We start from the raw sequence: 12,867 nt of genomic DNA on the forward strand, positions 1-12,867 counted from the left end.
GGAAGGGAGAGAGAAGGGTAAGTGGGGGCGGAGGGAAGCTGAGGCCCTGTCCCTTGACACTGCGGCCCCTCCAACCTTGGGGAAGAGCTGGTCCAGCTCTCAGGGAAGCATTTGGGTATCTATCCAGACAACACAGGTGTCCCAGCCTCCACAGGAGACCACGGACAAGGAAGCCCAGGTGGCACTAGTGGTAAAGAACCTGCCCGCCAATGGTGGAGACATAGGAGATGTAGATTCAATCCCTGGCTGGGGAAGATCCCATGGAGTAGGAAATGACAACCTGCTCCAGTATTCTTGCCTGGAAAATTCCATGGACAGAGGAGCCTGGTGGGCTACAGCCCTTGGGGTCACAAAGAAAGTCACCAGTCCCCATAGACAAGAGTCCAGGCCCCCTCCCTGCCACCCCATCCCACTCCCAGCCCGGGTGCCCCTGTAGGAAACACTGCCCCCCTGCCCGACTTGGCTCCTCTCAACTGCAAATCTCCATCCACCCCTGGCCTTCAATCTGCTCGGGTCAACAGCACCAGCACAGAACTACGTTTAAAGAGCAATGCAGGCCTTTCCATCCCTCTTTCCAGCCCTGTAAACACGTGGGCAGAAATAGCAGCCTGCAGGCTAGAGGGAGTGATTGCTGGCTTTGGAATCAGAAGTCTCCTGCCCGGGCGGGCCTCACTGCGTGGGTGCCCAAGGCAGTCACAAAGCCGGCTTTAAATAGCTCCTGTGGGTACGCGCAGCAGAGGAAGGGCAGCCTGGGAGTGGTGGGGACAGTGTGGAGAGGTGGTGCCGGGTAGGCAGGGTCCTGGCAGCAGAGGGGGGTTGGCTTACCAGCTTCTGGAACCAAGTAAGGACAGAAGTTCCAGAAATCTTGGACCCACCTGTGTGGCCACCAGAGGTCCGGGGGAAGGCAGGCCTTGGGGCAGGACCCTAGGTGCCAGGGGTGGGGGTACTGTGATCCAGCTCAGTAGCTTCGGGGTGCCAGCTGGGCCTGGACTTCTCACCCCCAGGCCATGCTCCACCTTCCAGGAGGAGGGTGCGGTGACCCTGCTGGGCATGCAGGCCAGAAGGTACCCATCTGGGAGGTGGAGAAAAAGGTCTCGCTGTCCTCATTCTCAGAGCTGGCCGGGTATGGCCTGCCACCCCCACTGTCCAGAGTTGGCCCGGAGCCTGTGTGTCCAGGCTTTCCCTCCTGCTTTCTCCTGCTCCCACATGGGTCATGCTGGGGTCGGGGGGTCCCACTCACTGGCCAATCCCACCCCTGGGATGACCCTGCCCAGCCCTTCAGGCCAGTCCTTTAGAGCAGAGGCCCAGAGGGCAGCCCTTCAGGAAAGCGTCTTCAGGAGGTAAGATCTTCAAGCTGGAGGTGTGGGCCCTGGGAAGGTACAGGCCTCAGACACAGCTGCTCCTGTGGGAGCCCACTATGGGCTCAGCTGGCCTCAGGGGTCACTCAGCCAGCTCAGCCTGCCTGTGGTGAGGGTCCCCAGCACCTGCCCCCAGAGCCTGGGGATGTGTACTGGCTGAGGGCAGGTGGCGCAGCAGGCACCCTTTCTAATTCCCACAAAGTCACCGTCACACACCCCTTAAGGTGGCTTGGAGAGCACCTCAGGCCAGTGGGGTCATGGCCTGGCTGCTACCTGATCACAGCAGGGCCCTGGGCCTGGCATTCCCGACCTTGCAGTAGACAGCTCACCCACAGCTGCCCCACGGTCGCCTCTGTTCCCTCCAATGTGACAGCCTACTCTGCTCTGGTGTGGGAGCACCTGGAGCCCTTCTGAGAGCAGTGGCCCTGTCACCCTGAGTCCCTGGTGGCAGCAGAGGTGGGAGGGGCTGGGCATTTGTGGGGACTCGGTGGCCACTGTTGTCCCATCACCACGTTCAGAAGGCACCATGGTGGCACCTTGCCATGAGCCCCAGGGACACCTTCAGCCCCCACATCCCAACCTGGAGCCCCTCTGTCCCAAACCTGTGGAGCCCACAGTGAAGGAGGGCCGTGCAGGCCCCAGGAGAGGAGGCCACAGCCACAGTGTGAGCGATGGCCAAAGGCTCCGTTTTATTTCATGCTGGGACCCAAGGCCCGGGAATGCCCTTCCCACGGTCTCGTGAGACTTGAGCACCATCCTCACCCAGCCTTTTCCCCTTCCCTGGTCCAGACCCACAGAGCCAGTCCCTGAGTCAGGATCCTTCTCCAAATTGATGTGAAGCTTCCAGGGCCGTGCCTGCCTGGCTCCTGGGTCAGGCGTCTGGGCTGCTGGACAGGAGGTGTCTGCAGACGGGGTCCTGGCAAATGTGGGGTCAGAGCCTGGGAGCACTGAGCGAGACCGAAGCTTTCTTCTCATCTCATCTGGCCCGTAGTCCTGCCTCCTCTGAAACACTCAGAGCTGCCCAGGATTCTTCCCTCGGAGGTCCTGGGCCAGTGAAACCCCCCGTGGGCCTCACATGGTATATGCAGCCCAGTAGATGACGTTGACGGCGGCAAAAGCCGCGGGGAACACAGCACGGGCATAGATGTCAATGGTGTCCGCGTCAATGGGCTTGAGAAGCCCACGGAGGCCGCCCTGGCCCCCCTGCTTCTTTGTCTCCCCTGTCTCCACCTCCACAGATCTGTAGGAGCCCATGAGGTTCCCGGGCATGCGGCATGGCCGGCGGGACACAGCCAGCTCCTGAGTAACACCCGCAGCGGAGAGGGAGAAGAGCACGATGGCATTCTTCATGTCCATCTGCATGGGGAGGGAGCAGGCTGAGCACCAGGAAGCGGGGGGGCGGGGACCCCAACCCAGCCAGCCGGAGGGACCCCCAACCCAGCCAGCAGGCGGGACCCAGACCCTGACAGCGAGGGCAGGAACCCAACCCAGGCAGCCAGAGGGACCCCCAACCTGGCCAGCAGGGGGGACCGCTGACCCAGCCAGCAGGGGGACCCCAACCCAACCAGTGGCTCCATCCACATAGCAGGAGAGAGAGGGGCTGGGCTGAGCGCAGGACAAAATGCCCCCACCCTGCAATGCTGGCCCTTGGCAGTGCTGGGGGAGGGGCTGTCCTTTGCCCTGCCCAGCCTCACCTCAGCCCTCTGCTCCTTAACCTTGACCTTGGCCTTCTGTTTCTTCCGGTAGTCAGCGTTGAAGTGGGCAAAGGCATACTCCACCAGGGCGGCGAACACAAAGACATAGCAGATCCAGAAGTACACGTCCAACGCCTTGATGGCCGACGCCCGTGGGAGGGAGGAGCGCGCGCTGACCATCAGTGTGGTCATGGTCAGCACTGTGGTGATGCCTGGGGGCACAGAAGGTGCCATCCCTGGAGCCCTGCCACCCCACCCAATCTGAGTGCAGGTCAGGCTCCTCTTACCAGGTCTGGCCTGGCCAGCCTCTGCCCCAGGACGTGGGCCAGTGTTCAGGACAGGTCCAGGCCCGACTCCCACCTCCCACCTGCTCCCTTGGAGGACAGGCCAGGGCCTCTACCTAGAGACACCCTGGCGGGCACCGCAGCTTGGCTGATCCAGAAGGAGACCCAGGACATGGCAACCAGGAGGACGGACGGCATGTAGGACTGGATGATGTAGACACCGCGGTTCCTCCGCAGGTGGAAATGCAGGCTGAGCCGGGGGAACTGGCCAGCTGCCGGAGAGCCCCCCACCACAGCATCAGCACCAGGCCTACCACCCGCAGCAGCACTGGGAGAGGAGGGCTGGGGAAGCGGCAGGGCCACTGCCAGCCTCCGAAGGAAGGAGGGCCCTCATCCCCACCTCCCAACAGCCTGATGGGTCAGGAAAGGGCTGGCCTTGCTGCGGGGCCAGCAGAGGAAGGAGAGGAGAGCCCAGTGTGGCTGCTGGCCCTCCAGGACCCTCCCAGGGCACGGTCCCCACCCCTTTTTCCCCACCCTCCCTGTGCACAGCTGAGCAGCAAGAAAGAGCCAGTCTGGGCTCACTGGCTCCAGTGACTGGGCACCAGGAGTGGGAAGGGGCAGGAGACACCAGGAGACAATGTACTCCCAGGTACCCCCAACCCCCCCCCAGATACCCCCAAACCCTGGGAAGCAATGAAGGGCCAAGGAGTAAGATGGAGGAAACCTGACCCGGGCTTGCACTGCAACCTGTCCCGAGCAGCTAGGCCAGGTACAGCCTGCACTGACCAGCAATTTTCTAGCTGCAACCTCAGGGCCCTCAGAGCTAACTAGGGGCCCCATGGAAAGTACTAGAAAACCAGCAGCAGGGCTCACAGGAAGAGACCACATTACCCGACTTGAAGTTCATTAGCTCTGTGGTGAAGCGGTAGCTGGTGATGGTGAACTGGGCCAGCTGCAGCTTGTCCAGCCCGTGGATCTGCTCCTGGTTCTCGGACCAGTAGTAGACGATGTCCTCGGATGAGTAGCCATCTGCAGGAGAGGCCACAGATGGACTGCAGGGCCTGGCACCTCCTCCCCAGCCCCTGGCTGCTCCCCTCCCCAGCCCCTGGTGGCCCCTGCAGGACTGCCCTGACTATACCAGGGTTCGATACACAGAGACAGGGAGCAAGGAGCCCAGGGCCACACCTGGGGCCTTGGAAAGGTGGGCAAGTCCAGAGGAGCTGGCAAAAGTGCAGGCCACCCTTGCCAGGTGGCCCACAGAGTCTGCCATACTGGACAATAACATAGGTATCTGTCTCATCTGGGCTCTGGGGCCAGCTGTCACAGGCAGGGTGCTGACCCAAGGGAGGAGGGCCAGGCTGCTCCCTTCTCTTCCTTATGCTTCTGCCCCTCATCTCCACCCCACTGCCCCTCTCCCATGCCCCCGTCTCTCCCCACGCACCCCCAGGCCAGCCCACCCCTCCCCCAGTACCCCTGCCCCTTTCCCCCCACCCCCAACTCCAGTGCCCCACCCCCATCCCCGTATGCACCCCACCCCATCCCCCCAGCACCCCCTGCCCACCACCCCACCCAGTCCCCTTCCGCCACCTCCAGTGCCCCGCCTCCCCAGTGCCTTCTGCCCCCCACACCCCCACCCCCTGCAACTTCTCCCTCCCACCTTCAGGCCAGCCACACTCACAACTCTCCAGGTGCAGCATGCACTCCTGTTCGTCCATCGGATACTTGGCCAGGTCCATGTCGCAGGCCACCGTGGATGTGATCCTGCCCAGACAACACCAGTCTGCTGGGGTGAGGCGGGCCCAGGGCCACTGGCAGCTCCCCCGCCCCCCACGGCAGAGATGCCCCTGCATACGGCCAGTGGGACCTTGCTGTGGGGGCAGTGGCCAGGCTGCCTCTGGTTTTGTCAGCAAGCTGCTGACATCTGGGCAGAAACTGTGGCCACTTTACAGATATTTGTGGGTCTTGCTTCAGGGATCAATAATTGGATTTTATTCACCTTACTCATCCTTCAGAACACCTGTCTAAGTCAGGAGCCAAGAAGGCAGGTCCACCCTGAGCATCCTCCCCCCCGCCTATCACTGGGATGGCCTCAAGGTGTACCCACTGACCCTGCAGCCTGGAAAAAGGCTGATTTTCCAAGAGAATTTAGGCTTTTGTGTAAATCTCCTGATTTTTAAAATGTTGGCGATTAAGTCCACTTTTAAATGGTGTATATCAGAAAATAAACAAATACACGTACACGTGTGCCCACAGCAGCACAGCTGTCCACTGATGGAGGAGTTGGTATACAAACTGGTGTGTCCATGCAATGGAATGTGGCGCAGCCATAAAGAGTTAGGGAATTCTGATAAATGTTACAGTACAGATGAACCCCGAAAACACTATACTAAGTGGAAATAAGCAAACACGAAAGGTCACGTGGCATAGGATTAATTTTGTGTGAAATGTGCAGAATTGGCAAATCTGTGAGCTGGAAAGCAGATCGGCAGTTTCCAGAGCCAGGAGGAGGGAAGAGGGTGACTGCTGATGGGGACAGGGTCTCCTTTTGAGGGTGAAGTGTGTTAGAACTGGCTGGAGGTAGTGTTTGCACTCCGTGGGGAGTGTACTAAAATCACAGAATTGTTCACTTTTAAATGCTTGATTTGGTGTTATGTGAACTTCACCTCAATTTAAAAAGAAAAGGGCACGTGTTAGCCAAAAAGCGGCCTCTGCTGGCTGCTGGCCAGCAACCTCTGCTTCCTGCGCAGCTGCTGGTTGTTGGGGATATAAATACCACCCCGTCCCCACCAACCCCACCCCCAGCTCCCAGCAGTGCTCGTGGGCAGCCCACCGGATGCTGTAGAGAATCACCCCATCAGGCTGCAGCCGGATGAGCTTGTTCTCCACGGTCACATCGTGGAACCAGGCAGACTTGGCGTTCACGATAAAGGTGTCCGGGAGCCACAGCTTGTCCACGAAGCGGCTGTCCAAGCCCAGGGTCTCATTGGTGTGGTTGTAGGACAGCCTGCTGTCGCGCCAGCTCTGGTGCAGGAACACGGTCATGGTGTACTCCTGGCGGCACAGAGGCCCGGCCGTCAGCCCCTCGGCTCCTGGGGGCACGCAGCCAGGGCAGGGCCGGGATGCTGACGGGACTTACCATGTTCACCTCCGAGATGTGGTCAATGCTGGCCACCTCGATGGCGAGTGCCACGTTCACAGGGGGGCCTGCGAGGAAGGAGCAGGGGTGGAGGCAGGTTGGGCTGAGCCCAGGCCCCAGCATCCCCGAGTACTTGCCAGGCCAGCAAATGCCCCCAGGCAGGACAGGGAACATCTGGGGGCTTGGCAGGGAAGGCTGTCTTGGTGCAGATCTGCCCAGGCCTGAGCACCTTCCCAACTGGCTTCCTGAGGACTGGTGCTCTGATGCACTCTTGGGTACCCAGGGTCTGCCCCAGCCCAGAGCCCAGCAGGGTTCACATCATGGCCGGACCCAGGGTCTTCCCGAGTCTGGCAGCCACTCTCACCTCCAATGCCGGGCCGAAAGTTGCGAGCGTAGCCCTCTATCAGGCCGTCCAGGTTAGGGAGCCAAGATATCTCCAGGTTGGAGCCAACATAGTCGCCAATGTCATTCATTGCCCTGGAAACGCAAGGTCCACTCCTCACAGGCAGGGCACGAGGGACAGAGCCTGTCCTGGGAAGCTAGGCCAGGAATGGACAGGGAGATAGGCCCTCTGGGGACACAGGGAGCCTGGGAGGTGCAGGACCCGGGACTCCTTCACCTCTTCCCCCACCCCCTCACCCCAGCCCTGAGGGTGGATGCCAGGTCAGGCAGAGGCCCCAGCCTCCCTCCATAACCAGACTGCATCTCCACTTCTGGGGTTCCTCAAAAAGTTGGCCTTGGGGGATCCCACAAAAAGCACATGACCTCTCATTCAGCTCTAAGGGCCAAGTGTCCTGTAGGAGGTGATGGGAGAAAAAAATGTGTGACCAGGAGGCTGAGTGCTTGGGAGAGGGAGAGATTCAGGGCCGGGCCAGGGCCCGTGGGGAGGCCACAGTCTGGCTTCCAGCTCTGTCCCCTCCTAGGCAGGCACCAGAAGTCCCTAAATTACCACGTGCCTCTGGGACTCAGCCTGACCCCGGAGCAGATGCGGGCCATGTCTGCTGGTTCAGGTGAACCCTACTGTCAGCCGGTGCTGGCGATATCTATCCCTAGGGATGCCAGACAGGGACACACACACAGAGGCATCTTGTGGCCTGAACACGCTGACTGCCGGATGTCGCAGTGGCTCTGCTGGCCCACCTCTCCTCTGCTCACCCATCCTCTTGGGAACAGTGCCCCCCAGATTCATATTTACCCAGAACCCCAGAATGGAACCCTAACGGGAAATAGGGACTTAACAGACGTTATTAATTATGCTAAGGTCATGCTAGACTAGGTGGGCTCTAAATCCAGGATGGATATCCTTACAAGAAGAGGAAATGGACGTCCAGGGAGAAGCCATGTGCCCACAGAGGCAGGTGTCTGAGTGATGAGGCCACAAGCCAAGGGACACAGGGGACTCCAGCATTCCCAAGGACTGGAGAGAGGCATGGACAGACCCTCCCAGCTCTGCCAACACCTTGGCTTCAGACTTCTGGCCCCAGAATTACTAGAGGATAAATTCCTGTTACATCCCCCAGCTTGCAGCCACTGTTACACCAGCCATGGGACCCTCACACCCCCTTCTTCTTCTGCCCCACCATGGGGGAGGGGTATTTCTCCTAAACTGGACAGCCAGAAGGAGGATGGACATTTAAGAGCAACCCTTGAGTTTGCCTCTGAGTCACTTCCCTTCTGTTGAGCAGAGGAGGCCTCTTGGTTAGCTTGGCCAGAGTCTGGCCACAGCCCAGGGAAGAGGGACATGACCGGCCGGGTCTGGATGAGGGTTGCAAGGAGCCTTGAGGCTGTCCCTCCCTGTCCCCAAGTCAGGTGTGGCTGCATACCCGGGTCCCCACTCTGGGCCCTTCTGGCCACCTTGAGAAGACTCCTGGCCCCACTGGGCCCCCTCAGGGCTGCTGCCCACCCCTCCCAGCTCTGCCCTCACCCCAGCACCCCCAGGCGGCCAGTGCTTCCTGACTCCTCTCCCATCTCCCCTTAGAAGCCTGCTTTACCCTCCAGACCTTGCCCTCTGCCCCCCCACCCTTTCTCCAGCCCTAACTCTGACCATACCCACATCTTCAAGCTGACTCCCCCCACTTCCACTGACCCCATCCCTCTCCTGGTCCTGCTGTTGGCCCTGCAGGAAGCTGCCTGGTCACTCCTGTATTCATCCATCTTTCATCTGGCAGGAGAGACCCTCGGTTCCACCCTACTCCAGGGATGTGGCTGAGCCAGGCAAGGGCAGTGGGCCAAGCCCAGCACAGTCAGTGTCCATAAGGGGTGACAACTCGAGGGCTGTGAGTGTGAACAGAGTCACTGAAAGGTGAGGTCAGGGGTCCTCCGACTGGGGAGGCAGGGACAGCCACCTCCCACCAGCCCGCTGTGGAAAGTGACATCAGAGCCCAAAGAGAGAGAATGGGAGTCTCGGGGATGGGAAGAGGTGGGAGGCAGGTGAGGACTCCACATGGGGGGCTCTGGGAGGGGCCTGGAGGGAAGCAGGAGGCATTGGGCAGAGAGTGGAGAGGGGTGGATGGGGGTGGGGGTGGGAACTGGTACTGGTGAGGAAGGGGCTGGGGAATGTCCTGGGGATAAACTAGGGGCCCGTCGTGGAGGTGAGAGAAGCTGGGCTGGGTTGGCCAGGCCATGGAGATGGAAGGGGCCTAGTTCAGACCAACGGTAGCGGGGCGGGGTGGGGGAAGAGAGGGGCTGGGAGCAAACTCCGATGCAGTCCGTGGGGCTGAGCAATCTACTGGACCAGCCCTGAAGCCATCCACAGAGGCGGGCTCAAGAAGCCCTGGGGGCTGCCGGGGGCTTGGGAAGCACCAGGCCAGGTGCCTGTGAGGAGGCTGACCATGACAGGAGGTCCTCAGCTAGTGAGCCCTGCGAAGCCTGCCCCACCCTGCAGGCCCACGGGGTCCCTCCAGGCAAGGCTGGGTGGGGCGTGTGCACAGGGCACGTTCTTTGGTGACAAAGTAAATGACAGAATTAACTGAAGCCCTGATCCCTAGTAAAGCACAATTAAAAATGCAAATGGAGGTCACCCTGAAGGTTGGTTATGAAGGGATTGGACAAGTCTTTATTTTTGGACCGGCCCAGATGCCATCTTGCGTAGCAGCTGGCCTACCTGCAGCCAGGCTGTTAGGAGATGCCATCCTTCCTGAGCTCAGGCTGGCACACAGGTGAATACACCTGCCCTTGGCCAGGGCCCCCATATCCACTCAGGGGCACAGAGGCAAGGTCAAGGGCAGCACCCCCTTGAAGCTCACCAGAAAGTGTCAGGACCCCAGTCAGCCTCTGCCATTTCCAGGGATGAGAAGGGAGCAGGCTCCCCTGGGTCACACCTCAACTGGGATGAGGATGGCTATTTCTACAGCCATCAAGGAGTGTGGAGGCTGGTAAGGCCCGAGGGCTGTGCTACTCTGAGTCCTGGAGGACCCCGCCCACCTCCACTGGTTCAGGCAGAGTCAGTGGGGGTGGGCTGAGAACCAGCTTCACTGCGGGGAACTCTGCACGGAGTTAGAAAGCGGGTACATTGACCTTGTCCTGAGAAGCGGTCTGGCTGGCACTGGCCTAGAGCTCAGAGACAGGCCAGGCTCAAGCTCTTGAATGAAGCAGGTACATTGAAATCACAGGCAGCTTCCACCCTGGCTACCCCTGGTGTAGCCAGGCCCCGCCCACTCCTGGCCTCACTTTCCTCTCTTCTCCCCTGAGAGAGAGCCCAGCCATCACTTGCCTGTGCCCCTGGGGACTGGAAGGGAAGGTGGGCATAGCCGAGCGAGGCGGCAAGGGCCCCCCAGGAGCCTCCCCCGTGCACACGCGAGCCCACAGATCTCTGACAGCTCTGCTTCTAGAACAGCCACCACCGTGCTGGCACCTCAGTTACCAAGGCAAACACCACGATGCTCACACGGGAGGTGAAGGTGGGCAGGAGCTGCAGGCGCAGCTTCTCCAGGGAGACGGAGGTGCCAGCAGCTGGGGAGGCCACCCACTCAGGTGTGCAGCCGGCAAGCTTGGGTGGCCGCTGTGTGAGCTGACCTTCAAACTCAGGGATGCATGGCCTTGACCCGACACACAAAGTCTGTGAGGCTCACTCCCTTCTCATCGTACCAGAAACCCTGGGATCTGGCTTAGTAGTTGCAGCAGAGAGGCCTTTCCCTCAGCCCCACAGTCCACCCCGACACTGCCCCAGTCGGGGGAGGTGATGAAGGAAGTGAGGACACTGTTCCTCTCGTTTTTGAGTGGAGGGACACAGAGCAGATGGGAAAGGAGGCCGGAATGGATGAAGGCCCCCAAAGCCTGGAGGTTCTTGTCCCAACTGGGGCCTCAGCCTTCCTGCAGGCAGACAGGTCCCCCTCACCCCACAACCTAGGATCCAGACGGGGCCAGAGTTCAGAACACTGTAGACTGGAGAAGGGTGATATGAGGCACTTATGGACTTGGTTGGGGGAAAGAGGCGTTTGGAGAATTTTCCAGCAGCAAACATGTAAATATACCCCATGAGTAGCATGAATAAAGACAAAATGAGCAGAGCAGGCTTTGCTGCCAGGTGAGTTTCGGTGTCAAACTTGGGTAAAGACTTGGTAGTTCAGAGCAGCTTGTATTTCAGAACTGGGGCTACAAGACTGAGGGCTTGAGCCAGCAGCTGACCCCTCCCCCCAGCTCCCAGCACATCTGCCCCTGGCCACACCAGGACACTTTGTCCTTCTTGGGACCATGAAACAGAAGAAGAGAGAGAGAGGAGAACGGCCCATCGGGCTTGATAAAAACAAGGCATGGGACAAGGGCCACATCAACACTGCCTGTGACCTCAGTGGGATGTCCGCCTCTCCAGCCAGACCCAGGCCCTCCTGACTCTACGCCTACCCATCAACAAGGAAGGTGTGACCACACACACACACAGAGCCATGCTGCATGTTGACCAAGCACCTACAGCCAAAACACAGGTCAGCGTTCAACCATCTCTAGCTTTTAAAGTCTGGGGCATCAGCTGGTTGACCACGAAGTCTGGAATGCTGGGGAAAGGGGTGGGGAGAGCTGGCTCTGCTCTGCTTTTTCTGCAGCCCTTGCACCCAGCTGATTTTCAAAAAGGCCCCTCAAAGTTGACCAGACTCAGTGCTCAGGACACTGGGTGACTCGGGGCCCACATTAAGTCCAGAGATGCAAAAGCCAGCAGAGATGCAAAAAGCGAACTGGGACTGCACTGGCCCTGGGAGCCAGCGAGGGAGCCCCAGCACAAGGACCTTTCTTATTAGCCACTTCCCTCTCTAGGGCAGACAGGGCGCCTCATCCGCTCTCCTGACAGAATTAAGGAGAAATCTGCAGTCTCTCTCCTGACAGGGCCACATGGCTCCCCCACTCGCATTCTCTAGAGTTGGGTGGCATTTGAAATAGCCCCAGAAGGGAGACCCACAACCAGACCCGCCATGAGGACGCGCCTTCGTGTCCACCCCAGACTGCTGGCTGCACGGAAGCTGCTGCGGGGAGCGATGCTGTCAGGGGAAGGGGCACAACCTGCTCCCCGTGTTCTCAGGACCCCTCCTTTCTTCCATGCTGAGCGCTCAAGCCGCGCCTGGAAGGACACCAGCCAGCCAGGGACCGGCCAAGTGGCGGCCGGGGCCGAGGAACCCGAGCTCAGTAGGAGAGCCCGGCTGGGGAGGAACGGAGAGCTGCTGTGACGCCCTCGACCGGCCCCGCGGCTGGGTTCAGCACCGCGACGGCGGACAGCACCGGGGCAGCCGGAACCTAGAACACGCTGCTGCCCGCGCCCAAGGGCATCGTCGCGGCGAGTTTGGAGAGAGGAGGGCCGGCGCGGGGAGACTCGTGGAGGAAGGGATGGGGGCAGACACGGTGGGAACCGGTGGGTGGGGGATAGACCGGGGCCCTGAAGACCAGGGTTCGCGCGGGTCTCCATCTCGCAGCCCGGGCGCGGCGGCGCGGGACCCGCACCGAGGGCGGCTGCAGGGCGGACCGGCTCTCGCTCACCTGGCGCCTCGGTGCTGCGCGCAGAGCAGCAGGAGCGGGGGCAGCAGCCAGGCCAGCTCGTCCATGGCCTCGGCCGGCGGTGCGCTGGGCCGGGGGCGGCGCCGGGGTCCGGCGGTCGCGGGCGCTCGGAAGTTGCTTCGCCGGCTGCCGCGGCGGCGGCACAGGCGGGTGGAGCGGGAGGGCGCGCGGCGCGGGAGCGAGGGCGGACGGAGCGCGGAGCCCGGAGCCGCCCCGCCCCGAACCGGGCCGCGCCCCCCGCGCCGGCCGCCCCGCCCCCCAACTCGGGCCGCCCCGCCCCCCAACTCGGGCCGCCCCGCCTGCCGCGCCCCGCCCCCTCTGCCAGCCCCTCCCCGAGGGCCGCGGTCCCCCGGGGGTCTGGCACTGCCCTTGTCGACCACAAACGGTTCCTCCGCGCGTCTGTCCGGAGGCGACCC

General features: G+C 61.1%; 1 protein-coding gene across 1 annotated transcript; it reads right to left on the minus strand.

Annotated features, from left to right (window-relative positions):
• Positions 1-2,429: 2,429 nt before the first annotated feature.
• On the minus strand, positions 2,430-12,498 carry GABRD (gamma-aminobutyric acid type A receptor subunit delta). The gene is made up of 9 exons (XM_052654063.1): positions 12,434-12,498; positions 6,837-6,949; positions 6,473-6,540; positions 6,167-6,387; positions 5,015-5,097; positions 4,228-4,365; positions 3,453-3,608; positions 3,053-3,264; positions 2,430-2,714 (listed from the first exon to the last, which is right to left on the minus strand). The coding sequence occupies exons 1-9, from the start codon at positions 12,496-12,498 to the stop codon at positions 2,430-2,432; spliced, it is 1,341 nt and encodes a 446-aa protein (XP_052510023.1).
• Positions 12,499-12,867: the final 369 nt, after the last annotated feature.

The sequence above is a fragment of the Budorcas taxicolor genome, chromosome 16 (assembly GCF_023091745.1).
Source record: "Budorcas taxicolor isolate Tak-1 chromosome 16, Takin1.1, whole genome shotgun sequence".
Taxonomy (NCBI): domain Eukaryota; kingdom Metazoa; phylum Chordata; class Mammalia; order Artiodactyla; family Bovidae; genus Budorcas; species Budorcas taxicolor.

Excerpts from the sequence above, each read along its gene's own strand:
- GABRD (XM_052654063.1), bottom strand. The coding sequence starts at position 12,498 with ATGGACGAGCTGGCCTGGCTGCTGCCCCCGCTCCTGCTGCTCTGCGCG. Across the intron at positions 6,388-6,472 it reads ACATCTCGGAGGTGAACATG|GAGTACACCATGACCGTGTT; the intron begins GTAAGTCCCGTC and ends CTGTGCCGCCAG. Across the intron at positions 4,366-5,014 it reads CATGCTGCACCTGGAGAGTT|ATGGCTACTCATCCGAGGAC; the intron begins GTGAGTGTGGCT and ends CCTCTCCTGCAG.